The 27,445-nt window shown below is 40.8% G+C and overlaps 1 protein-coding gene across 3 annotated transcripts in view; it reads left to right on the top strand.

The window, feature by feature from the left end:
• The window catches only part of EP400 (E1A binding protein p400), a 3,509,270-nt gene that overhangs the window by 148,084 nt on the left and 3,333,741 nt on the right, over nt 1-27,445 (top strand). For all 3 annotated transcript variants that reach the window (XM_044065578.1, XM_044065569.1, XM_044065563.1), the window contains exon 2: nt 11,877-13,242. In XM_044065578.1, coding sequence (XP_043921513.1) covers nt 11,908-13,242 — 1,335 coding nt within the window. In that variant the 5' untranslated portion in view covers nt 11,877-11,907. The remainder of the gene's footprint in view (nt 1-11,876; nt 13,243-27,445) is intronic.

The raw sequence follows: 27,445 nt of genomic DNA, 5'->3' as shown, positions 1-27,445 counted from the left end.
AGCCCCTGATACCCGCTACTTTTGAGTCGAAGGTCTCTACCGAGACCCATTTGGAGTCCGGTATGCACCGAGATTCTCAAAGTATTGAACCCGTGGATGTCTCCCCTTTGGATGGGTCCGGAGCCGCAGAGCAGGCACCGGCTTCTGTGGGTGTTTTCAGGCCTCAACATTTTTATATTAAACCGATGCCAGCAACAAAAACAAGGTCAAAAACAACTTCTATGTCTAAAAAACCGATGCATGAGCCATGTGCTTAGGCCCCTATGCATGTGGCTGAGGATTTAATTACCTTGATCAGGGGTTCCCAACCCCCCCTCCCCTTGCTAAGAGGCCTATGCAAGACACTAATTATGACTCTTCAGATCAGGTTTCCATTTCTTCTGATCAGGAATTTTCTATTCAACCCTATGAAGATTCTGATGTAGAGGAATCCATCCCATCTGCATCTTCTCCTGAGGATTACTCTTTTGGAGAGACTTTGCATACTTTAAGGGAACATTTTCACTGGGAGAGTCAGGACTTCTCTGAATCAAAAAAGAGGATTTGGGATTTCCTTCTTCCTCAGCATAGGCCTTTGGCAATACCTTCTGTATTCGACATTGTTGATGATGTGTTCTCGGAATCAAGCATGGCTCCTGATTCCCTGCCTCCGAATCCTAGTAAGCCAGACACATATTACAGAGTTCCTGACTCCCACAAATTTCTATTCAGAAATCCTGCTGCTGATCCTGAGACTATTTCTCAGTGTCCCAAGGGTGTAAAGGCCTCTACAGCCAAAAGTCCTACCCCTTCTGATAGAGATTCCAGGGCACCGGATAGATGGGGAAAGAAGGTTTATACGTCTGCAGCCTTGGCAATCAGGGCTTTAAACTGCCAGTTTCATATGCTTAAATATCAACAGCATGTTATTGGCGTACTGAAACAGAAAATGATGTTGCTTTCTGATTGTGTGGAAAATTAAGAGTTGCAGGAATTATTGCATTCAGCAGAACAGGTTGGAAAGCATACTTTGCAATGTGGTTTGGATTCCTTGGAGGCCTCTTGTAGGGCCGCCGTTACTGGATCTGTGATTAGAAGGCATGCCTGGCTCAAGGAGCAAAATCTGCCTGATCATGTTAAAGCTAAATTGCTGGGTGCCCCTTTGCAGCATGATACTGTGTTTGGTAGTAAGGCAGAAGAGGTTTTAAAGAAAATGGAAGACAAAGCTAAATCTATGCAAACTGTAAAAGATTTCTTGCAAGTGCAACCAACCAGGTTCAGTAGGCACTGACCCACTACAAACTGGTCCTTTCCTGTGTCCAACAGAGCCACACAGGGCAAATCCAGTCGCTCAAAAGGCTCCAGATACCAGTCACAGGGTTCTTACAGGTGAAAGCAATGGGGTGCCTCCACCTCCAAATCTGGAGGAAACAAAGCACAACCCTACAGTAAGCAGTCTCAAATGACTTTCCTCTACCATCACCAAGCACTTCTCTTTTGGCAGCCCCCTTGGGGGGAAAACTAGCACTTCATGCTCAAAATTGGAAGTTATTACCCAGGACAAGTGGGTATTAAACATAGTATCCCAGGAGTACAGATTTCATTTCCATACTTTGCCAATTCCAAATGGATAGCCAGATCTTCTACAAAACCAGTGGGCAGAGGCCCAGAAACAAGTAATGTCCCTCATGGATATGGGGGCTATTCAACCTGTACCAGAAAAGGGAAAAGGACAAGGATTTTACTCAAGACTTTTCCTGGTACCCAGAAAAGACAATTCATGGCACCTAATATTGGACTTATTGATTTTTGAACACGTTCCTGGACATTCCAAAATTCAAAATGCTGACTTTACAACAGCTTCTGCCTATTCTAGGCAGGAATGCTTGGTTAAGAACACTAGACTTAAAAGAGGCGTACCTGCACTAGACTTAAAAGAGGCATACCTGCATATCCTAATAAGGGAATCATGCAGACGATACCTCCGCTTCAAAGCAGTTTTTTTGCATTACCGATTCTCTGCATTGCCCTTTGTAAAGACCCTGGGCGCAGAAGATAAGCCAAAGTGCCTGGCACCAGTAATTGCATTCTGCAGACAAAGAAGCCTTCAAATTTATCCTTATCTGGATGATTGTTTCATTCAAGCAGAGGACAAGGACACTCTTAGTCATCATCTGGCATTTGTAAAAAGGCTTCTAGCTTGCCCTATGGTACACCATAAACAAAAATAAATCACAACTGGTACCCTCTCAAATAATTACATTCCTGGATGCAAACTTGAATACAACTGCCCAGATGGCTTACCGCACCCCAGACAAAGGCAACTAACAACATACTTCAAACAAATGGCAACAAAACCCCTGTTATGTGCAAGACAAATTCTGCAGGCTTTGGTGTTCATGGCATCCTGCATTCTACTAATTCCATATGCGAGACTGCATATGAGGAAACTTCAAGTGGTACCTAAAAAGGTTATGGAGTCAACGTTGTCACAGTCTGGAAATAATGATTTCTCTCATTCCCTGCCTACAACAAGAGTTTATTTGGTGGGCAGAGACATGTCACCAGAAAAAGGGACGGTCATTCACTCTACCCCCCTGCCACCCAAACCTTAACTACAGACGCATCAGACTATGCTTGGGGGGCCCACCTAGCAGGGAGATGCATTCAGGGCAAGTGGATCCCAAACCAAATACATCTGCGTATCAACCAGAAAGAGATGCTAGCTATTCAGTATGCTCTGACAGCCTTCAAGGACTTGCTTCATCCAGGACAACTACTAATAAAGACGGACAAAACCACAGTTATGTGGTATATAAACTAGTAGGGGGTACACATTCCTACCCCCTTTGCAGACTAGCCATGGCCTTGTGGAACACAGTCTTGACTTAACAAATACATCTTCAAGCTCAGTTCCTGCCAGGAAAGCAAAATACTTTGGCAGACGACCTAAGCAGAAATCTTACGGACCCGCACGAATGGAAACTGGATCCACAAACCTTCAGCATGTTAACACAGAAATGTGGGAGCCTAGGCATCTATTTGCCTCTCCCCAGAATTGTCTGTTGGACAAATTCTGCACAAGAACCCCTCACAAAAAAGCATGGAAAGTGGATGCCCTATCCTTCAGCTGGAAAAACCCATCAGTCTATGCCTTTCCCCCTCTGCCTCTACTCTCCAAGGTCTTAATAAAAGTCAGACAGGAGAAACCAAAAATGATCCTAATTGCTCCGGACTGGCCTCGCCAGCACTGGTACCCACTTCTAAGGAATATGTCTCCCCTTCCTCCATGGTACTTGCCTCAAATGCCTCATCTACTGTCTCAGCAGAACTATCAAATTCTCCACACTCAGATCCAAACTCTGAATCTTGCAGCATGGCTAATCAACTAATTTATTCAAACACCACCTCTCAGTAAATCTGTGATGGATGTCATTTTGTAAGCCAGAAGGCCTAGTACTACAAAATCTTATGCTGATAAATGGAAGAGATTCTGTGCTTGGAACCATGCACAAGGAATAGACTCAGCAAAGCCCAATATTCCTCAGATTTTACAATATTTGACTGAGATGCTTGACAAGGGCCTATCTTTTTCTTCAATAAAAATCCATGCCTCTGCCATCTTGGCTCATTACAACACAGAGCCCTCCCCTGTTTTTTTCATCCTCTGCTTAAACAGTATCTTAGAGGGGCCAAAAATTTAAGGCCTCCCAGAAGATCACCAACTCCTGCATGAGCGCTCAGTTTTGTGCTGGAAAAGCTCACCCTGCCTCCTTTTGAACCAGCAGCTACTGCGGATATAAAATTTCTATCTTGGAAAACCGCTTTTCTCTTGGCAGTCACTTCAGCAAGAAGGATTTCAGAACTACAGGCCCTCATGGCAGTGGAGCCTTTTATTATATTTTACCCGGACAGGGTGTCCCTCAGGACCAATCCTTCTTTTATGCCTAAGATGGTATCCAGTGTGGCTGTTAACCAGACCATTCATCTGCCAACATTTTACCCAAATCCGCAGAACAAGGGGGAGCGGATTCTGCATTCATTGGCTGTACACAGACAACTAAGATTCTGCTTAAACAGGACCAAATCTCTAAGAAAATCTGAGCAACTACTGGTAGCATTTGCTGCAGGGTCAGAGGGGAAGGCTATATCAAAGCAGACTATTTCTAAGTGGATAAGCCATTGCATTCGTTTCTGCTATTTGCACCATGGTAAACCTGTGCCCAAGGAGATCAGATCACATTCCACCAGGGCTGCCTCTACTTCAGCAGCTTTTCTCAGAGGGGTTCCATCCAAAGACATTCTAGAAGCTGCTACTTGGAGCTCTGTTCATATCTTCACAAAGCATTATTATTTACCTCTCTTCTCCAAATCCAGGGCAGGCTTTGCTACTGCAGTCCTGCAGGGCCTTACAGCTGCTCCTAATGCCGTTTAGTTCCATCCTCCCATCCATAGCTTTGGGATTCTACCCAAATGTAATGACTGCAACAGTGAAACATGAAGAACATAGTACAGTTGTGTACACTTACCATAAATGTGGATGTTCGAGTGTATTCACTGTTGCAGTCCAGGTTACCCACCCGCCATCCCTCTTTCTATACCTTTCCTTCACTTCACTATACTTTTCAACTAAAAGCAAATACACCACCAAGGCTATTGAGTAAAGTTTATGTTTCTAAAAGTGCATCTATATATTTACTGTTTATTTATTTATATATATATATCTATATCTATATATTTATATCTATATATTTTTATATATATATATATATATATATATATATACTCCCCATTTGGGGGGCACCTGACATCTGGGGCAAGAAAAACTGAATAAAATGGCGTCGGCTGCATGTTTTATACACCTGACGACTTGACGTCATGGAAGAGGAGACAGCAACCGACGCAGGACCCAAGACTTTGTTATTCAGGCCGACTGAGGGCAACCTGCCAGCAGATTACCCAAATGTAATGACTGCAACAGTGAATACACTCTAACATCCACATTTATGGTAAGTGTACACAACTGTACTTTCTAAATATAGCACACAATGGAAGGAGGACACCCCTGCCTGGTTGCTCTGCTCAAACAGAACTTGTCAGATAGGAACCCACCAGATTTAATTTTCACCTGTTATCCCTCGCATATCCTTCTAACCATCATTATAATTTTATCAGGGAATGTAAATGCTTCCATTGCCGTTCTTATAAAATCTCACCTTATTCTGTTGAATGGTTTCTCTTCATCAAGACTTACTAACAGCAATAGTATTTTCTTATGTTCGGCTTTCCTCTGGATCATTGTTTTGTTAACACTGTCAAATTTTTCCCTCTCCTTCACAAAACCACATTGATCCATATCTATCAATTTTTGCATCACCTTTTCCATTCAGTTAGCCATTATAGACATATACACGTTATAATCATGGTCTAGAATTGAAATGGGACTATGTGAAGCTGGATCTGATGGGTCTTTACTATCTTTAGGTATTACAGCTGTCATCTTCCAGGATAATGGTGCTTCTCATCCTTTTAAAATACTGTTAAACAAGATCTTCCAGCTATTTATCATTTTTCCCTCCTAGCTTCCAAACTTCCACAGGCATTCTATCTATTCCTGGGGACTTTCTTGTACATTTGGTTATATGTCACCATTTTTATCTCATCTCCTCCTGTCCTGTTAGTAATCGAGCCTCATTTACCTCTAATCTTGGCATATTTAATTCTTCCATAAACATATACATTTGTACAGTTCATCGATTTCTGTATTTCTCTGCTTTATACAAAGTTTTAATAAAATTTCCAAAATATGTATAGTACCTTTACAGAGTTTCTGGTTATCTTCCTTGTTATAAGCTCCCTACAACCCTTTATACTTTCTGTTGCCTGAGTTGTTGTGCTAAAACTTTTTGTGTTCTGGAGTGATCAAAAACATTTGATTAGCAGTTTTTCTAAACTCATGCATATTATTGAGATAATCACTTATTTTTTTGTTTAGCATTCTGCAGTTGCCCCTCCATCTTCTGTGAGTGTCCCCCATTCTGAAATACTTTAACCTTTGTCAGTCTGTCTTAATAATTCTTGTTACCTTTTAACCAGATATTGTTCTTTTACTTCCACCCAGTTTTTAAACTCCACTTTAATTGTATCCCATTCCCTAGCTATATTTCTTCCACCCAGTTTTTAAACTCCACTTTAATTGTATCCCATTCCCTAGCTATATTTTTAGAAGAAATTTCTATCTTCCCTAATAACTACTGAATAATTTCCACTCCCCATTCCTTAAATTCCTCTCTTTTAACAGATAGGTGAGAAAACACCACTGTCTCATTTTTATTTTATTACCCTGCATTTTTAGTTTAGTTGTTATTTGACATGTGATCTGAAGTAGTTATTGGATATGCATCAGAATTGTGTGTTCCTGTGAACTGTAAGTTTTTTTTAGCTTAGCCCCCTTTTTGTATTTCTGGGAGTAATATGTAAATTTCCATTTTCCGTACCAAATATTTTCATAAATGTCTTCAAAAATTTACCCTCTTTTTTTATTGCATTTTCCCTCTGGACCCCTTGGATACATCCTCCCTGCTGCAAATCAAATTAGAGTCCCCTCCATAGTAAAATTCCTTGCTGAAAGCTTATTATCCCAGAATTTTGTTGAGCTCCATTATAGCAGTTTTAGGTGTAATACAAGTACATGCCAGTGTAATCCTCCTCCCTTGCCAGTAAACCCTTAGTACTACAAATGTACCATTATCTTGTTTTTTCCCCTCTTCTGTCACTATTGGATCTCCTCTAGCACTTGATACTAGTAGTCCCCTTTTCCTTTGTCCCAGATATTCCACTGAATAATCATCCTGAAATCCTTTCTTTATCAAATTCACATGCTTAGTTATTTCCAAATGCGTGTCTTGTAGCATAGCTTTTCGCACTCTACATTTTTAAATATAGTTCACTACTGTTTCTTGTTTGTATAGTTCTGTGAGACCAGTTACTTTTAAAAATAATATAGAAAGTGTTGCCATTATGTTAAAAAGTTATTGTTCCCACTTATGTCTGCTTTTTTTTTTTTTTTTTTGTCTAGTTCCAGCTTTTGTGTTACTTCTGTCTGGCATATTGATCTTTTTCTAGTTGTTTCTTGTCATATCCATTTGAACACGTCTTATCTTACAAAACATTTTGTTTTAGTGAAACCCTCAAAAAACAGTCACCACCAGAACACCCCTAAAATCTGTTAATACTAACACATCAAAAAAATGTATGTCTTCAAATATTGAAGTTTAACCCTCCTAATAGGAACAGTTGTCCCAGACTGACAGACACTTTTATAGACCTGGATTAACCTCCAAGGAAGGTTATCTGTGCTAAGACGCATGGTGCAGCCTGTACTTCTACTGAGTGCTCTCTGTTTTTGTCTTTATTTCTGTCCCCGGTTAGAAAAACAGTGGTGCAGCAGATAGTGTTGTTGCCTCACAGCAAGAGGTTCCCTAGTTCAATTTTCATCTGTTTAGAGGTTGCCTGTCCTTCTGTGCTCATGTGGGTTTCCTCCAGGTGCTCTGGTTTCCTCCCACATTCCAGAGACATCCAAATGGTAGATTGGACACACTAAATTGGCCATAGCTGTGTGTGCGCACGAGTGTGTTGTGTGGAAGAACTACTGCAGCACGGCTAGCCACCCTGCCGTGTAATCCTTGGCTCTTGATTATTCACTGTTGAAGTGACACCTCACCCTGTGTGCACAAATGGGGAAAAGGGGTTGTGGATGGATGGATGAATTAAAACAACACTTGAATGCTTTCAGAAAATTCTGTCTCCTAGCTCTTAAAAGAAGTATTGTGTTTTTATTGCCCCTTATCAGATTGGCTCCATAGAGACCTGAACCAGATACACAGATGTCTCTGCAAGTACACATTTATTTGATGAAAGAAAACTTATTATATTCACTGTTCATTTATTTGCTTCCCATTAAAACATGTTACTAGGTCATACCAAGGGCCTTAATCCAGTCACCCCCTAGCAAGAGTAAGAAAAAGCACATCAGTTTTTCTTGTATCAGGCTGTTTTGACCAGAGTTTTTTTTTTTTTCTTAAAACTGAATAAGGAGAAAGAAAGACGAAAATAAACAGGTGCCCCTGTTTTTTATCATCACTATTGCACTCAAAAATAACTGAGAAAGCTTTACTTTATGGCATGCAGGTTACGTCATACATTATAAAATAGTACTTTTAAGAGCAAAATTTTGTTTTACTTGCAGTTCTTCTCCCACTCTCCTAAACGTTCTTTCAAACATTAATGACATGAAGTAGGGCATATGCTTGGGAGTCCCCCATAAGTTTAACCAAGTCAAAAAAGTCCAATATTTCTAGGTTTTCTTGTTCTGTCTTGTTTCACAAATATAATTAATACTATGTAATCCAGCAACTTTGAAACTGACAAAAAACATAGGTTTTCTTCCTGTTGATCTCCATCTCCCAAATCCAGTTTCTGCTTCATTTCCAATGTACTTCCAGTTCTAGTCAAGTGTTGTGCTTTTTTTTTTTTTTTTTTTTTTTTTTTGTCTTGCAGGCATTTTCCTTTGAAACATTTGATACACTTTCACTGGCACAGTTTCTGTATGGGTTTTATTACCAGTAGAACAAGAAGTAGGATCTCCTGTTTGTTAACTCCCTTTATGTTTATATTTCCTCCTTAGCATGTACTGGTTCAAAACATGATTTTTAACTCTCCAGGAAAGAATATTCTGAAAATAGCTGGATACAGCAGCTTGAATCTCATGCCTGCTTTTTCACATTATATGATTAGTGGAATAAATTTGCTCCTCTTCTGCCTGGTGTACATTGAATAATAATTTTCCTCAAACACTCAACTGTCTCCCACTTTTAGTACTTTGTCATTCTGCTACAGTTTTGTCAGAATTAACTTTTTGGCGCGTATACATGATGTGCCCTTTCAATTAACATCTGCTGTGTAATACCAATCCATTTGCTTACTTATGCTGTCATAAAATTAATATTATACCATGATCCCCCCAAAACGTGCACGCTGATTGGCCAGCGTGCCCGTTGTAAATAGAGTTATACTAATGGAAAAAGGTCCGGTCGTCCGGACTTTTTTCCATTAGTATAACTCGGTTTTTTAAAATACTGTCTCGCTATGTTAAATGGGTTTAACATAGCGAGACAGCTTTAAAATAAGCAACAGAGATCTCCGTTGCTTATTTTAAAGCTGTCTCGCTATGTTAAACCCATTTAACATAGCGAGACAGTGTTTAAGCAACGGAGAAAGCAAGATCTCCGTTGCTTTTAGTGTTTCGCTATGTTAAATGAGTTTAACATAGCGAGACAGTTTTAAAATAAGCAATGGACATCTCCGTTGCTTATTTTAAAACTGTCTCGCTATGTTAAACTCATTTAACATAGCGAACACTAAAAAGCAACGGAGATCTTGCTTTCTCCGCTGTTTGCTCACAGCTCTGATGTACTGCGCAGGCGCGCAGTACATCAGAACTGCCGGATGCCAGACATCTGCGGAAGGGCAGTAAACAGGCATTATACTATGCCATTATTTAAGAAAAGGAATAGTTTCTTTTCTTAAATAATGTCATAGTATAATAACCACGCCTGGTGGGTAATGCTAAATTTACCCACGGTTGGCTTTGTTTGGTCCCTCGGGCTTCGCCCTCTGGACCAAACCACGCCAACCGTGGGTAAATTTAGCATTACCCACACCCAGGTGTGGGTTATTGCTATAGTGTATTCCTTCCTGCTTGTCTGGTACAGCAGAAAAGCTCATGTTTCTCTATATGCTGTGTTCTCTAATTCTGTTATTTTTTGAAACCTCTGTTCTAGAGAAGCCTCATACTCAGCCAGCCAGCCTTTTTCTTCATTTTGACCTCTGATTTTTGCAGTTTTATCACCTCATCTGCATATCTGTTTAAAGCTTCCATTTTTCTAACCTTTAGTTATTTGACTAGACTCCTTCAGTGTTTTGTTTATTTTATTCAGTTCAGTTCTGAGTGCATTTGACTTGTTTTTTTTTTTTTTTTTTTTCTTCTCTAGTAAACTGGAAGTCATGTCTTGCACTGCTTTTTGCTGTACAGCTGCAGAATTCTTTCCAGTCACTTTTCTCCTCACCTTTTGTGACTGATTTTTCTTTCTGTGTCCCCGTTAGTAGATTGGCTCTTTTTAGGTTGTCAATTTAAAAGCCTGAGGGAAAGCTTGGTGGACACACAAGGTCAGTGTAAATAGTGTCTGGTAATTGCCTGCAGTAAACTCCCTGTTAAGCGGCACCCATGGGGATTGGTAGATGTCGGATAAATGTAGTTCCTGGTTGCTTGAGAATTACTATTAAAAATAGGCCTGACTAATACTGTACCCTATATTATTTGTTTGGTTTGACTTGTTCTCAGGTTGGAGAGAGTGAGTTTATTCCTATCTTCCTTTTTAAAACTCTAAAATTCTAAAAACGTAAGGTATGTTTCTGTGGAGTGGAAACAAAGTGCAACATATGAAAATTGTACTGTATTTTTTCGAATTTTTTTTTTCCCCCACTTGCTTGAGTTAACTGAGAGTTTATTGTATTTTTGTCTGTATTTTAAGTTTTCTGTTATAATGAAAGCAGTATAAAATGAATTTTAAGTACATATAATAAAGTTCAGTGTGTCTTTATCTTCATGTTAATCCACCACAGCAAACCTCTGATGTGCAGAAACAGAAGGCTGTTTTCTGAATGGTTTGTTATCTCGAATGCTCTTAATGGTCCACATTTCCAGGGTTTCATTACTGGTGTGTGCATGTTTTGAAAGTATTGCTGTATTTTTGGTCAGCTAATGTGTATGAAAGCCTAAAATATGTAAGGAATGTGGATTTGGAATTTTGTAGCTACTAAAATATAGGCATTTAATGTGAACACTTGTGTTTACTTTGTATTGGGAAGCTTTCAGAGTTGCCATAACACTGTACATGTGTTAAGTAAAAACAGGCACACTGCACATTACACACTATATTTTTATGTCACTGATGAGCAACTCTCAACAGTAGTATGCATGCTTAAAGTTATTTTTCTTGTCAGTCTGCAAGTGATATTTGAAGGGTTTATATTAGAACATCGAAGTATTACTACATCGAATGTTCTAATATCGAACCATTTCACTCGAAACACCACCACATCTAACACTCAGAACAGGAAATTTTTTCCCATGGAAAAAATTTGATGTTCCAACAAACATACACACGCACACCAAAATACATAATCCACACACATACACTTCTCAAAACCATACATACACTGCTAGCTATCCACTTACCTTAACCCAACCCTAACCCTAAAGTCTGTAACTACCGCACACTCACCTTACCCGCTCCCTAACCCTAAAGTCCCTATTGCACACTCATCTTACCCGCTCCCTAACCCTAAGGTCCCTATCACACACTCACCTTCGTTCGCACACTTACCTTAACCCGGACCATAACCTTCGCTCCACAGTCGAAATAGCGAAGCTGCAGAAACGTCCCACCGAATACTTTCCCTAGGAAAGTATTCGATATTCTGCAGTTTCACTATATTCAGCGTTAAGGGTTCGATATTAGTACATTCGAAGTAGTAATACTTTGATGTACTAATATAAACCCATATTTGAAGGAAACATTAAGCAGAGATTTTATGATTTCTTCAAAAATATAAGTGGTTTAGTTGTGTGCTTGGCATTTCTGTTGTAATGCATTGCATTTAACAGTAATACATTGCATTACATTACTATGTATAACTTTTTTTTGTTTAGAATCTAAGATATGCGTCATATTTGCACTTTGCAATCTCTGTATAAATGCTTTGTTTGTAATGAGTGAACTTTAGACTTGTATTTTTTTTTTAAATCCTAATATTTGTGTTCATTATTTTTTCAGAGAGGGATCCATCGTGTAGAAACAGAAGGTGATGATGCACCATGGCAGTGGGTCGCAGAATGTCCAGCGTCAACTCCAGCGTTCCAAGTCTCTCACAGGCAGTGAGGGAGAGGAGCAGCAGGGAAACTTGCCCCAGTCACCTGCTGCCTCATTTGCACCTGCAGCAAGTCCATCTGCTCCACAGTCGCCTGGCTATCAGATTCAGCAACTTCTCATGAGTCGAAGTCCAGTGGCTGGACAGAATGTTAACATTGCACTTCAGAATGTAGGACAGGTGGTTACAGGAAACCAGCAAATAACTCTTGCCTCTCTGCCAGTCCCAAGTCCAGCATCACCAAATTTTCAGTGCACTTCTCAACAGAGGAGATTTGACCATGGATCCCCATCTTATATTCAGGTTACTTCGCCTGTGCCACAGCAGGTTCAGCCCCAAAGTCCTACTCAGCACAGCCCCGTGTCTATGCAGGCTTTGCAGAATGCACGGTCAAGTACTCCTGCCACTATTGGTTTAAGTATGTGTCAGAGCCCTACCCGGGCGGTTGTAGATGTTAATGCACTGCGGCAAATCAACCTCAGTCCATCAAACAGTGGACATTTTGTGTACCAGGAGCTTTCAGGACTTCAGATTGCACAAGGAGCTAGTGGGCAAGTGCAGCTTACAAGTCCAACAACATCTACCAGTGTTCAGCGCGAGCGGCGACTTTCACAGCCTCACTCCCAGACTGGAGGCACCATTCACCATCTGGGACCTCAGAGCCCTGTGGCCAGTGGTGCTAGTTTGCAGCCATTGACAAGTCCAGGGCACATCACCACTACAAACTTACCTCCACAGATTAGTACTATAATTCAGGGTCAACTTATCCAGCAGCAGCAACAACAGCAGCAGCAGGGACTTCATGGGCAGCACATCACCAGACCCTTGGGATACGACAGAACATCTACAGGAATGATTGCAGGAGTTGGAGGTTCATCGGGTTTTGGAATTACCTCACCACCTCCCCCCACTAGCCCTTCTAGAGCTGCTGTTGCCCAGGGACTTTCTAGTATTACTTTTACTACATCTGGTTTGGGAGTTGTCAAGAAACAACCTAAAAAACTGGAGGAGATTCCACCTGCAACAGCTGAAATTGCCCAGATGAGAAAGCAGTGCATTGAGCACCACACCAAGGAAATGGAGTTGTTAAGGGAGAATCGGAAGGAATTCTTAATTGAATTGTTTTTCTTGCAGCAACTTCAAGGGAATATGATGGATTTTCTGGCTTTTAAAAAAAAGCTTTGTGTTCAACTCCAGTTTTACCTCAGGCAAAATGACCTTGATATGGATGAAGATGAAGAGGAAGAGCAATCTGAAGTTATCAATGATGAGGTAAGACATCGTCACAAGAAGCTGGTTTATTTTAAGGTGTCACATTGCTCCCTTTCAAACTTGCATGTTTGAATTTGGCTGTTATGATTTAAATAAACAAATGTGACTGTTATAAAGGTTAAACTTAGTAGTGGTGACGTATTCTTTACAATAACTTCACATTAACTTGTTTTAGCTAGTTGTTTTAGGAGTACAGAGTCTGTATCATGTAGTTTTCTTTGTATCTAAACCCATTTTTGTAGCAGCAGAAATGGATAATTGTTTCAGTTCCTGTATACATATATATGTATATGTGTGTGTGTGTGTGTGTGTGTGTGTGTGTGTATGTGTATATATATATATATATATATATATATATATATATATATATATATATATATATATGCTGGTTCATGTTCTCTGTTTTTTGTCTGTATGTATGTATATATGTAAAACTATGTATACGTATGTATAGAAAGAGATAATGATTTATCCAAGACACTTTTTTCATCTAATTACAAATCGTCTAAAAATTTGTCTTGTGCACGTTTAATCTAAAAATGCTTGCATTGAATAACATTGCATCTAAAACTCCATATACAGTGAGTACTTCTCCAACACTTCAAACTCCACAGTTGCACAACCACAGATGCAAGAGAGAATTTCTCACACGAGTAAATCACTGCAGAGATGCAACATAAGAGTGAGCATTAGCAAGACAGAAATACTGATCATACTAATTTCCATTTTAATTTCTGTATTCCAGACCACACCAATAGTCATTTTCTATAGCCTTTCACAATTTTCTATCAAATGCGAGTTTAATCATTTCTGTTTTAGTTGAAAATGTGTTTTAGATCGATTTGACACTTATTTGAATTTAAAAGTGGTTTAGATAAAGTCTACCATACCCATATATCTATATAAAATTCAAAACATGAACATACACCTGCATGTGCACATGCAGTAAGTGTGTTTTGTTTGTGAGTGTATGTAAAATATTCTTTTAGTAGTAGCTTTACATTGGCTTATAACGCAGGCTGTGTAACTGTATGGAACTTCAGAATATATACTTTTATTTTGTATGCTTTTCATTGTTTAAGTAATGTCTTAGATGCTAGCCTTGCTGCTGTTACTGGGCAGTTTGTTTCAAGTTACTTATTCTGGAAACCTGTAAGGTCATGTGACAAAAACATTTTCTAGTTACATTTCATCCATTGTTGTAGGTTGTGTATATATGAACAGTAATGAAGGTTTAGCTAGCAGTATGGGTGATAGTAGTAATTAGCCAGGTTCCATGTAGTCCTGGAAAGTGGTTAGCCTGATCTACCAAGTACATGATCTCACTATTTAAAATTACTGACTGTTGCAGGTAAACATAATGGATCATGTTCTGTTCAGTTGGCTTCTATATCTCATTCTCAGTATGAATGACAGTGTTGAGTTGCACTGCTCTTAAAATTGCAGTTTGTTAATGGTTTAGTTTCCATATCCTATGCTTTGGAGGAGGGGTGCTTGAAATCAGTAACTTTTTTACTTCAGCATGTAGATAGGTAGAAAGAAGTTTTCTGTAATTGCCAAATAGCAGCGTTTGATGCTAAATTATATACTGTGTATTAAAATTGCTGTCACCAGGTAGTCTGAATAGTATAATGCTGAGGGTATGTTTTGAAATGTGTATTTGGACAGAGCGAGTGCGCGTGCCAGTGTACTCTTACATGGGAAGCAATTTACAAATACCCTAGTTACAAAGTTAAGTTTAAGACTGCAAATGCTTGTCATTTTTTCCATTTTCTTCCACTTTAACAAAACCCCAGAGAAGTACTTCTGGTGATAATGTTGTTCATAAGTAATAAGCAAAATCCCGTTGGAAATGTGTCCTAAAGCATAAGTGGGCATTCATTACAGATCATGCTGCATAAACACTCAAGAGTTTCTATGGTCCTTCCCTTCCAAGTTTGTGCCCCCAGTTCCCCGGGTGTTTAGCAGTATGTCTGGCATGGATAATGCCTGTATTATTTTTTTAATATTGTATTCCAAGAAAGCTCTACTCTCTCTGGCCTGAAGATGAGTTTTTATTACATTTGTTTTTTTTCATGCAATGGGCAGTTTTTCAACTTTATTGTGCTCGTACTTTTGAGGAGGATTGTCTTTATAGCAGAATAGGTTTAATCCTGTAATGGAGCATGGACATTGGCAGTTTTTTCCAAGAAGTCCTTTCCCATTTGTAAAATAATGTAGGATTCATGTCCTCATCCATACTAATGAAGTATGGTGCAGGTCTGCTTTCAAAGCCAGCATTGGTTGATGCCATCTTTTAGGATCATTGGACCCAGTGTTTGTTTTCTTCAGATTCAACCTTTGAGTTATCTGATTTGATTGAATCTGACTTCAGTGACTTACAGAAGCTTTGGATCCAAAGCTCTGACTCCTCCGCTACCCGTAATTTCCTGTATTCCCCAAAAATACCTCAGATTTCATTTGCTGCTTGATCCAGAAGGGCATTGTCTTTGAGGGCTTTGACTATATAGGAGATAAGTGATTCTTTAGTCATTTTTTGAGCTATATTTTTTGTTAATTACTTTAGCTAGCTCTCTTTTTTATTTCCTACCTTTCATACTTTCAAGCTATAAAAAAAGAGAACTTTACCCATCTTTCATAGGTAGGTACTAGGCTATCTGCCCGAGGGCATTTATAAGCCTAGCCAGAGTGTGTCCGCTTTTGCCTCCCCATTGATTAATTAACTGAGTTTCTTTAACAAAGTCATTATTACTGCATTTTTCTAGTGCTTATGTTCTGGGTTTTGAGTGTCTAGGTAATAGGGTTTTTAATAGCCCTTTGATTTTTGTTGTTGGTCAGTGCTGCTGTCATGTGTTTTTCATTATGTTGGACAAGGTCACAGATTTTGTGTTCAGCCTACGGCCACAAAATCCTGCCACAGAACACTCACTGTTTTGTGTTGTTTACTGCCTGGGGGTAGCACACCTGGATACTTACTGTGACACGTTTGCCTCTTTTGGCACAAAAGCTCTTCACAAAAGTAGGGACAAGTTAGCTTTAAAGGGGCTCCTTCCCACCCAACCAGGAACTTTGGCTGTTCATCCTCCTTTTTTTCTTCCTCTCTGGCTAAGAGAATTGGAAAACCCAAGCCACCTAAGGAAAAGGAGAAAGACAAACGCAGAGTAAAAGAGGGAGAGAGAGGGTGAGAGAGAAGGAAATTGGAGAAGAAGTTGAGAAATCCAGAAAGCAATTCATCAGCAGATCATACAGAATTTTTGGATCCTGCACCAAAAATGCCAAAACATCTGGATCCCGAAACCTCTTGGTTCTGTTCGCCGCCACCTCCTCCTAGTTTCTCAATGGAGCCAGTGAGTCTTAAGATCCTTCTCCATCCCTGCAAGAGAGGCATTTATCCCAACTACCTTCATTGACTTCACCTTCAAGCCCTTTCTGTTCAAGGAGTCTTGCAGAAGAAACTGTGAGCTGGAATGGCAGTTGCGTTTAGACGCTTTTAGCTATCCTGGGCTAAATACCAACTGCAACATTGCACCTGTACTTAAATTGAAAAGTTACTTTAGGTAATTTTTAGGTTTCTTGATTAAGCTATTGTTCATCTTGTTCTGATGATGGGTAGGCAACTAGTACTGTTACTTAATCTAAACACAAAGTTGTGTTTTGGACAAGATATGTATTATGGACCAGAGGGACCAATTAGGCCAACTTAAGGGTCTTATATTTTATTTGACCCTAGAGTTAAGTACATATTTCATCGGTTTTGATATTTTTAGGAATCTACATTTTTGTGTAGTAATTTTATAGATGTATGTACCTTTTCAAGCAGGGTGGCTTCTCTCCCTTTATTGGTGCTTTGATAATGTACATAAAATACTTGCATGACGTCTGCATTTGTGTATATACATACATATTTACATTGTTTGAATATAGTACATTCTTGTAAATATTTGTTCTACTTTTTGTATATACATTTGTAAAGTGGTGGAGTTCTTATCCGTTTTTGCCATACTATATTGTATTCTTATTTTATTTCATTTCATTGATGTCTGGACATGACATTTTAATACTTTTGTATTTTTAAATACAGCTGTCGTTTGCAGGAAACAGGAAGATGTCACTTCCTGGTTTAATTGTTTTAAATGGAGTGTTTGTTTTTAGAATTGTGAATCTCTGAAGAAGCCACGGTGTTCCGTGGCGAAAACGCTCTGTTGGTTTGTTCTAATAAAAGCGTTAAGGATTTTTGTGACTAGGTGGCGTTATTTCTGCAAACAAGGTTCCTCCTTTTGTATATTTGGTTTGGTTTGTTTCGTATTTCCCTTGCCCATATGACGTGTTTTTAGGGGGACTTGACAAAGAGATGACCAAATTCTTCTCGGTAACTTACCAACTCACATTCAGAAGTCAGTGGCATCCCAGTTGTTTACCCTACAGTCTGTCCAGTGTGTCCATGCATCTGTGCTCCAGTACAGCTGATGGTACACCCAGAGCAGCAGGAACTGGCATGCCTGGGTACGCTTAATGTGATTTTGCAGAAGGCTTCAAGTCATTCTTCATTTAATGCCCCTTTTGATGGTCCAATTCTCTTCAGGCCAAAGGTGAAAGAAACACACACTAATAGTGAACAGGAAGACAAGACACTGTCTGGTGCTGGAATCTGCTTTTCCACCCCTCAGAGGACATTTTCTAGGAACTAAAAAATGGGAGAAGGGTGCTGTGATTTTGGAAATCCCAGGAATTCAGCCAAGATGCTACTGTGGATAGTGATTAGGAGATTGTAACTTCAATGGATGTCATGGCAGAGCTAGAACATAAAATCAAGGTTTTCCATAGTCCTTTCACTGAGAAACCCAGTAGACACTCATGAAGGGTTACCCAAGTGCCACACTCTAGATGCAGTCGTTGGGGTGGTTCTTATCCTTGCAACCTCAACCCTGCCAGGCCATCACACAAGATTCATGGTTGCTGAGGATAATCACCACAGGCAACATTATTCCCTTTCTTTCCCCTCCACAGAAATTAAGGAGGATTCCATACATACCACCCAGTTAAATGGAATCCACAGCAGCAGAAGTAAAAATACTGTTTGAGAAGATAGTCCTCCAGCAGTTTACCCAAGACCAGAAAGAAACTGGAGTCTATTTCTTTTTAGCCCTAAAGAAAATAGAGGTCCTAAAGCTAGTTTTGGACCCAAGTCACCTGAATATGTGTATGAAACAGACAAAACTCTGAATGGTCATGGTTCAGTCCATTATCTCTCTTCTGAGGAAGGATGATTGGATGTGCTCAGTAGATCTCCAAGATGTCTGCTGTCATATCAAAATAGTGAGGCAGTCCAGGAATGTCCTCTTTTTCTGGCTAGGAGGCAATCCTTTTCAGTTCAGGACACTACTCTTTGGTCTGTAGGGCTGTAGCTCCCTGGATGTTCACCAAATTCTTGGCAGTGGTAGTAGCAGATCTTAGTAGCAGATCTTAGGTTGCAGGGGGTTCTGGGTTGTTCCTGTATTTGGATGTTTGGCTCCATACCACACCAATCAGGGATCTCTTGGTCCAACACAGGGACTTCTTGCTCCACTTTGCCCCACAGTTAGGGATTACAGTCAGCCATAGAAAGACTTGGCTAATACTGATGCAACAGATTAGAATTCGTTAGGTGCCACATGGGTACAAATCATCAGGTAGCCAAACTTCCACAGTACAGAGTATTGTTCCTGCATCAAGTAGCTCTCCTTCTGCAAGACTTCTCAGGCTGCTTGGCGTAATGGCCTTTTTGATCACTCTGGCCCCTTTAACAAGATACTACATGAGAGTCCAAGAATGGATCACGTTAATTCATTGGTCCCTGATGTTTATGCCCACTTTATGCACAGATATGACTTGCACCATTTTGCAGGAATTTTATCAGTTGCTGGTTGACCCCCCAAGTGGTTTCAGGGGGTTGACTGTTCTCCCCCACTACCTTCAATAGCAACAGTAATCATGAACGCTTCCCTTCTGGGGTGGGGGGGATGTCATTTTGAAAGGAGCAGTATTCAATGTTTTTGGTCACCTTTGATGTCCAGACTTCACATTATTGTCTTGGAGAGGAGGGTAGTCTCCTATTATTGCAGGCCTTTCAGGACTCTTGTGATCTCCATCTAGACAGACAACATGGTGGTAGTCTCATATGTCAACAAGTGGGGAGGAACCCAGTCATATCCACTTTGCCAGGAAGCCATGAGATTGGGGCAGTGTGTGATCTATTCCTGTCTCTCTCATTGCAGTGTGGATTCTGGGGGCTTCGATGTTCTAGTGGGCAAATTGCACTGATCCATACTTCTTCCTCATTAGTGTTTCCTCAGCCAGACAGTGGCAACGCAAATTTTCAGTCACTGGGACCAACCTTGCGATTTTTACATTTTACGTAAAGAACAAGTGCAGCAGTTACTTTGCTTTGGTCCCTCCACAGGGTCCACCACCGAGGGACACTTTAGTCCTTAGTTGGCCCTTTATGCCTTTCTTCCCATTTTCCTTAACAAGAAATTTTATTCAGAATGCCAGAAAGTGCAAGGCCAGATTAATCCTCATTGCGCCCTTTTGACCCCAACAAGTTTGTTTTCCCTGCCTCTGACCTCACTTAGTACATTCATCCTAGATGTTGGACAGTCATCCAGTTCTTCTGAGTCATCCGTCTGGGCAGCCTCATCCAATTTTGTTGGTGGCTAGAGATGCTAGGCTTTCCGCTCTGGTGGTACACATTTTATCTTCCTCACAAAAGCTAATTACCAGGAAGGTTTATCTCAGCAAGTGGAGGAGGTTTTTACCATATGGGCGTCTTCCAAAAAATGGAAATCTTTTCAGCCCCCCCCCCCCCCCCCCACACTTCAACCATCTTGGATTTCTTGTTAGACCATTTCTAAAAAGGATCCAGCTTCTCAACCATCAAGATACAGTTAGCGGCCATTTCCAATTTTCATATTGGCCAAAATCAAACTCCTGTTACTTCCATAAAGATTTCAAAAACTTTTCTGAAGGGAACCTTTCTTTTAAGGCCCTCTATTAGGTATCCGGTTCCCCCTTGGGACATTACTGTCATGCTTCAGGCTTTAACTCAAGTCTCTTAAGTCTGCAGCTGTAGTAGACTTAAAATATTTTTCTTGGAAAATTCTTTCTGGTGGCTGGTACTTTTGCAAGGAGAATTTTAGAACTGCAAGCATTGTCTTGTAAACTTCCACAAATGGTCTTCCTTAAGGAGTGGTTGTCTTTGAGAACATATCCTAACTTTCTTCCAAAGGTGGCATCTAAAAGTAACCTTAATGAGATTGTTAGTCTGCCAGTTTTCTTCCCAAAATTATCAAATAAAGGAGTGTCTACTCTGCATTAGCTAGTTGTTAATCAACCACTCCTGATTTATTTACACAGCACTAAGGACATCAGAAACTGTGATCAGCTTTTTATTGCTTTCTCTAAAGTAACAATTTGTCAAAGCATGAGAAGTCATTCTTTCTAGGTGGTTTTTTGATTGTATGAAAAAATGGCACTGTCTTTACCTAACAGACTAAGGGCTCTTTCTATCAGCTGTTTTGGTATTTATGTGTAGAGTTCCTATTGATGAGATTTTTGCTGCTGCTATCTGTTCTACCATTCACACCTTTGTGTCTTCCAGTAAGCTGGAAGTATGATCCAGATTCTGTACATCCTTTGGCTCCACCATTCAAGACAACATCCTTTCTTGATACCACCCAGGTGTCTTGATAGCTTGGGAGTCTGTCCCAAAGGTTGAATCGGACAAAAACCGACAACATTAGATACGAAAATCCTGTATTTACCATAATGCTAGATCTGTATTTTGTTTTTGTCCAGTTCACTGTACCTACCTCCAACCCCCAACCTAATTTGTCCCTTTTCGCTGCTCTTGAGTGATTGGACCTTTGGACCTGACCCAGGCGCATTGTCTTTGGACAGCCCGGTGATTGGTGTTACTCATTATTGATATCCTTCTTTGACCATTTTGTAGACAAGCTACAAGGTATGTAAAGATGGTCAGATAATCTTCTGATTTATGAGCAGGCAAAATCAATCTGAGGTATTTTGGGGGAACAGAGGAAATTATGGGTAGGGAGGAGTCTGAGCCCTGGATCTAAAGCTTCTAATGGTGCTGAGGTCTGATTTGATAACCCAAAGTTTGAACCGGATGAAAACAGGACCGTGTAGCTGTAGTGTTATGGTAAGTACATAACTTTTGTTTGCCAGACTGTTTCCCCTCTGGTGATAGATTTGCAGTCCTAGAAGCAGTTTTCAATATCTTTTGATTTGTATTATCTGTTTCCACCCCTGTGTTTTTAGGGTTTTTTGTTGATTAATTTTTTCTTTTATCAGTTCATGTAGTTTTTGATTATCTGTTATCAAATTATGATTGATAGCTTACAGATTGTTACTTGCCATGGTCATATCTCCCCAAAAGTCCATTACTGTGCATGCTTTTAGAGGAACGTAGGCGATCCGAACTTGCGGACTTCCGTTCACAGTACTTGTTTCATCTAATTGACCGCTCTGTCAAGGAATTGTCATCATTATGCTGAATCCTTCAATGTAATTAAGTTCAGGTAACAATTTCTGTTGGAAGCAAAAGCTTTGATAAGCAAAGACCCATCCTCTGCACCCAGCAGGACTTTTGCCACTGGCATCAGGACTACTCTGGAGATCAAACCTGGCCAAGTTGCCAGGAAACCTTGCCTTTCTTGTGATGCACCAAACTGCTGCATGTTCCAGTTCTTCCTTGATGTGAGTTTAAAAGAAAATGGTTGGATGTGCCTTTTTGTTAGCTGCTTTTATTTGGAGAGGTGTATAGAGTGACTGCACAAAAAAATAGTAATGTGAAACTGTATTCCCCCTTTTTTTTTCTTTGACAGAAAGATTTTTCTGCCTTTTGCATGCACCATTAGGCCTAGTGTGCAAATCTGTGTTCAGAAAGTGTGCAGCCATTCTTCCCCCCTTGCTGGCAGGTACAGTATTTGATTTGTTTAGGAGAGGACCATTGTACCTTTCAGAGAGGTTTCTCCTTTTTCAGCTGTACTGATGGCAAATGTGTGATTTAAAAAAAAATCAGACCACACCTCTTTCTCCAGCCTTGTCTGCTTTGCCTTTGCCATGTACTGTGATTCTGAGTCGGTGGCTATTACTATCCTTCCATTAAAAGAACCCTTAAAAAATCCTGTACAGAACATGGAGCTTCAGAAATGAGTGCTAAAGACAGACAAGGGGCTGTGCAGGATGCTCCCATGTTGGTAGGGACATGATCCAAGATGTTTTTCCCCTAGTAGGTACTCTGATTTTTTTCCCAGGGAATTTATATTGACAAATTCCAGGAATCTCTGTGCTTGTGCACTAGTGGTTGTGTAGGTTTCCCAACCTATGGTTGGATAGTTTAGATCACCTAGGAAAACAGTATTGGGTTAAATGCTAAGTGATTCTAATTTATGTAGAGAGGTGGTGTGTCTTTCCTGTGTCATAGAGGGGGTTCTGTTGCTATCTAATTTATGGTATAAAATCTTTCTGATGGTTATTTGGCTGTGAAGAAGCTCTAGTGCATCGTACTGCCTTACCAGTCTTGATGTGAGTCTCTTCTGAATGTTGACGTATTCACCTGACCATGGCTGGCCTCTCAAACCTGGAATTCTCCTTGAACATAAAGGAGCCTAGTTTTGCTGTCTCACACATACTAGTGTTTTTAGGTGTCCTTCTAGACAGGAAAACAAATGGCCTTACTCCCCCCGACAGAGGTGTTTTTTCTGATCCAGTACTTCAGTATGGCCAGAGAAACTCCTCAGAGCTTTGGGGTATATGGCTGCCTGCATTCAAAAGCTACATATGAAAAAAACATGCAGTGATTCTTGAAAAATGTGTGATGCCAGCACAAAAGTCCTCTAAACTTAAGAAGTGCTGTGATGGTGGATAGATGCTTGTCTACAGAACAAGGAGGGTTCCCTGTAAGTGTCACATAGTGAGCCAAATTATGACCTCAGATATCTCAGACCTAGCCTGGGGTGCCCACTTAGGTGTTCTTCAGGTACAAAGCCAGTGGAGATGGCCTTACTACAAAGTCATATAAACAAGAAGGAAATGAAAATGGCAGTGTACATAGTTATAATTTATATTCCAAATGTTTTGGAAACTAGACGTAGGGTCATAGAGTAGTACTATGCTAACTGCCCTTGTGGGCCATTTCAAACTTAGTCAGTTATCCCGTGTGAAAATCAAACCCTGCACTTTGTGTTTGTAAGATAAACACTTTAAACATGCCAGCCTCCCACTTCATGTATTATATAAAGACAGACAACACCACAGTGATGTGTTACACAAACATGGAGGTACCCATTATGTCACCTAGCTTAGCAACTCTGGGAAGATGGTATAAGGGATGGAGTTAAACCTGACAGCAAAGTACCTTTAAGGAGAAAGCCACAGTCTGGCAGACAACTTAAGCAGGTCTGTTGCAGAGCCCCACAAGAGTATGCTTTAAAAAAAAAAATCTTCACAAAAATCTCAGGAAAATGGGGTGTGTCATAATCTAAACAGAATTTTTTTGCCCTCAAAGAACAGGCAGGTAAAATATTGATGCACTTCTGTATCACTGTTGCAGCCTTCTTTATTGAAGGGATTCTCTGCCAAGGGTAGCCCAATGCCCAGCTAGTATACCAAAGCTTTAGGATTTTATAGACTTTGAACTTCACATGTTGTGTGCTCCTCACTCAATGAGTAGGGCATAAAGGTGACGTACATACCTCAGAACCTCTTTGCTGCCAGTCCGAATGCCTTCATTGATCACCTGTCTGAATGCTCCTTCTGTGCTAGTTACTGAGCCATGTTTCAAGTAAGTGTACCATTGGGATTTCTTTTCCTTTTTTAGTTTTGTGGGTTTACATACCATCCAGAAAAAGAAAATGTCCATGTGTGAGGCTGATTCCCACAAGGATTGTCACGAGCAGTCTCTTCTGTTTGGGTGCTTCTCATGACTATTCTTAGTGTTCTGTCAGGTGTTTGTCCCCAAGACCCTACGTAGTTGTCTGTCCTCCTTGCCCATTTACTTTGAGAGATAGCTTCTTAAATTGTTAGTGCAGAGTGCTGTGACAGAATCTTGCTGTCCAGACGGTCAGCCACTTGCCAAGGAAAAGGCCAAAAAAGTCAGGTCTGATTCGGCTGCTGCCCTGCCTACTCTGGACAGTTCCTTCAAGGCTCGTGAAAGCCCACAGGATCACCCAGTCACTATGTCTGATTCTTCTGCCAAGGGTTTGAACCTGCTAAGGTGTTTTAGGCAGACATCCCTTAAAAGAAGAAGCAAAAAAAAAAAGCATGTTTCTCCTGTTCCCAAGGATCTCAGTGTGAATGGCAAGATTTTACCCATGGGGTTATTTAATGCACTGATCGCCTTGAATTCCCAAGGAGTTTTCTGTGCATGCTCCATCTTGGTCCTCCAACCCCAGTCAAGAATCCCACAGAGCAGGACTTCTCTGAAGAGGAATTGGATTCTTGGGAAGAGTCTTTGGCATATTCCTCTTGGATCCATTCTCCCTTGGATTATGGTTCTGAGGAGGAAGATTCTATTGGTCCAGACTCCTATCTTTGAATAACTCTTCTTTGGGGATACTATTTCTTGTATTATGGAATATTTTTAATGGGACTGTTCTCAGGTTTCTGACAGATGGAGTCCCCTTAGCCATCTACTGTATCTCCCAGTCTTGGCTGCTCTTTTAGATACCTCTTCAGCAGCTTGTCTGTCCCCAGATTCTCATCCTCCAGCCCCTAAGAAACCTGAGAGATTTTACAGGGTGCCTGATGTGTAGATTCCTCTTCAGACATCCCCCTTCTGTAGTGTCTGTCTCTTCTGACTAGTCTAAACTTTTGCCTTCTACTAAACTACTTCCTTCAGACAAGGGCAATTTAGCTGTGGAACATCTGTGCAAGAAGGCTTGTACTGCTGCTGCTGCCTTGGTCTTTCAGGCTGTTTAATTACCAAACCCTTATGACCAGGTATGTTTTAGCCTTTTTTCTCAGGCTTGCCAGACTATCTCAGACCTTTCTGATTCTGAAGTAAGGGCCTTTGCCCCCTTTCTTTTACTGGACTGTACATTTCAAGTAGCCTGCCACTCTACTAAATGTAGTTATGATGCAGCTGATGCTTTCTCTAGGGCTGCTACTTTTGTTTCTGTTTTGAGACATTACTCTTGGCTTTGTCTCCATCTTTTGCCTAATGATAAGGCTAAACTTTTGGATTCTCCTCTTGAGATTAAGAACCCTGTTTGGTTTCCCTCGATATCTGCCTTTGTTTGCAGACAGCCTTGCTCTTTTCCCAAAGGTAAGAAGGTTTCTAGGCGGGTGCCTACTGTTAAGTCTACTCAGACTCCTTGTTAGAAAATTCCTTTTTAAGACAAACCAGGTTCTATCCAAGTGTCTGCTTCCTTTTTTTCTTTTTGAGTCTGGTCCTTGGTCTTTACCTGTCCCTTCCCAGTTGGTTAAAGATCACTTGAGACTTTTGTGTTTTGTCCATCGTCCGTCAGGGATAATTCATTGTATGGAAATCCCTTCCTGCTTTTCTTGGGATTTCTCAACCTCCTCAGGAAAAACTTCCTTCCTTTCTTCCCAGAACTACTTCAGGGCTTTTTGGCACAAGGCACCATTCAAGCTGTGCCCCCATTCCAGGAGGGGAAGGGCTCGTTTTCCAGAATGTTTCTGGTTCCTCGGAAGGAAGACGCCTGGAGGACCCATTCTGGACCTTTCTTGGCACACCGTCTTTTTGAAATTCCCTTCTTTTTGGATGTTATTATATCACACTCAGTTTCCTCTTATTCTCCCCTGTGCTTTCTTGTTCTCCATGGCACTCAAGGATGCTTATCTTCACATCCCAGTTCATCCCCTTTTCAGGAGTTTTTCTTCTTCTCTGCAGTCTGCTAGTGAGAAGGTTCTTTTTACAAGTTTATAGGTTCATAGGTTGGTACTGGGCTATCTGCCCGAAGGCATATATTAGCCCAGCCACGTTGTGCGGTATTCACCGCCCCTTTAGTAGTTCCCTAGACCCTTGTACTAGCAGCTAGTACCCTTGGCCCCTATCTAGTAGCGCTGTTGGTGTGATCCCCAAGTGTGAACTTGGTTACCCATCCACTCATCAAGGTTCCTCTTGAAGAGTGATAGTGAGGGGCTCTGTCTTATGTAGATTGGGACCCTGTTCTATAGTAAGGGAAGTCTCTGCAAAGGGACTCTATCCCTCCAGCATGTTCTGTTCATTGTTGTGTTGAGGTTTATATCCCTAGAGCGTGTAGCTCGAGTAGATTTGGTTTTGCTAAGATGGAGCATGTTCAACAATTCTGGGTTGGACATGGTTCTGTACATTAGACAGAGCTCGCCTCTGAGAAAGCGGTGTGCAACAGAGAACAGTCTTAGCTTTTTCAATCGTGCTGCATAGGGCAACTGTTTGAGGCCAGTAATCCTCTTGGTTAGGTACCTTTGTGGTCTCTCCAGCTGCCGGAGATGTCTAGCCAGGTACATTCCAATTGGTGCATTGTACTCGGTAATGGGTCTGATGAGGGAAGAGTAGAGAGGCACCATTACATCCTTAGATCTTGATGCAAACCCTTTCATGATCAGATGGGTCACATAGAAGGATTTTCTAACCACTTTGGCAACATGGTCATCAAAGGAAAGCTGACTATCTACTTGGGTCCCTAGATCCCTTATTTCTTCTTCAGATTTCAGGGGATTACCTCTTATGTTGTAGTTTGCGGGTACTCTGTTTTTTCCAAAGGGTATAACTATGCATTTTTTTACATTTAGCTTGAGACCATGGCTTTGACACCATGCATCAGTCTCATTTATAATGCTTTTTGGAATGTATGGGCGGCCGCGGTGGTGCAGTGGTTAGCATTACCACCTCACAGCAAGAGGTTCTCCAGTTCAATCCTCAGCTGGGGTGCCTTAAGTGCAGAGTCTGCATGTCCTCCCTGTGGTCGCATGGGTTTCCTCCAGGTGCTCCAGTTACCTCCCACATCCCAAAGACATGCTGTAGGCTGATTGGGCACTCTAAATTGGCCCTAGGCATGAGTGTGTGCCTTCTGTGGAAGGCTGGGCACCGGGCTGGCAACTCAACACCATAAAAAAAACTCCACTGCCAATCATGAGCGGACAAGGTGATCTGCTGTGGTGACCCTTTACTGGGAAAAGCCAAAAGAAGAAGATAATG

This window comes from Protopterus annectens, chromosome 1.part0, assembly GCF_019279795.1.
Source record: "Protopterus annectens isolate FY-2018-M chromosome 1.part0, PAN1.0, whole genome shotgun sequence".
Classification (NCBI taxonomy): Eukaryota; Metazoa; Chordata; order Ceratodontiformes; family Protopteridae; genus Protopterus; species Protopterus annectens.
This window is presented reverse-complemented; position numbering and strand designations above follow the sequence as displayed.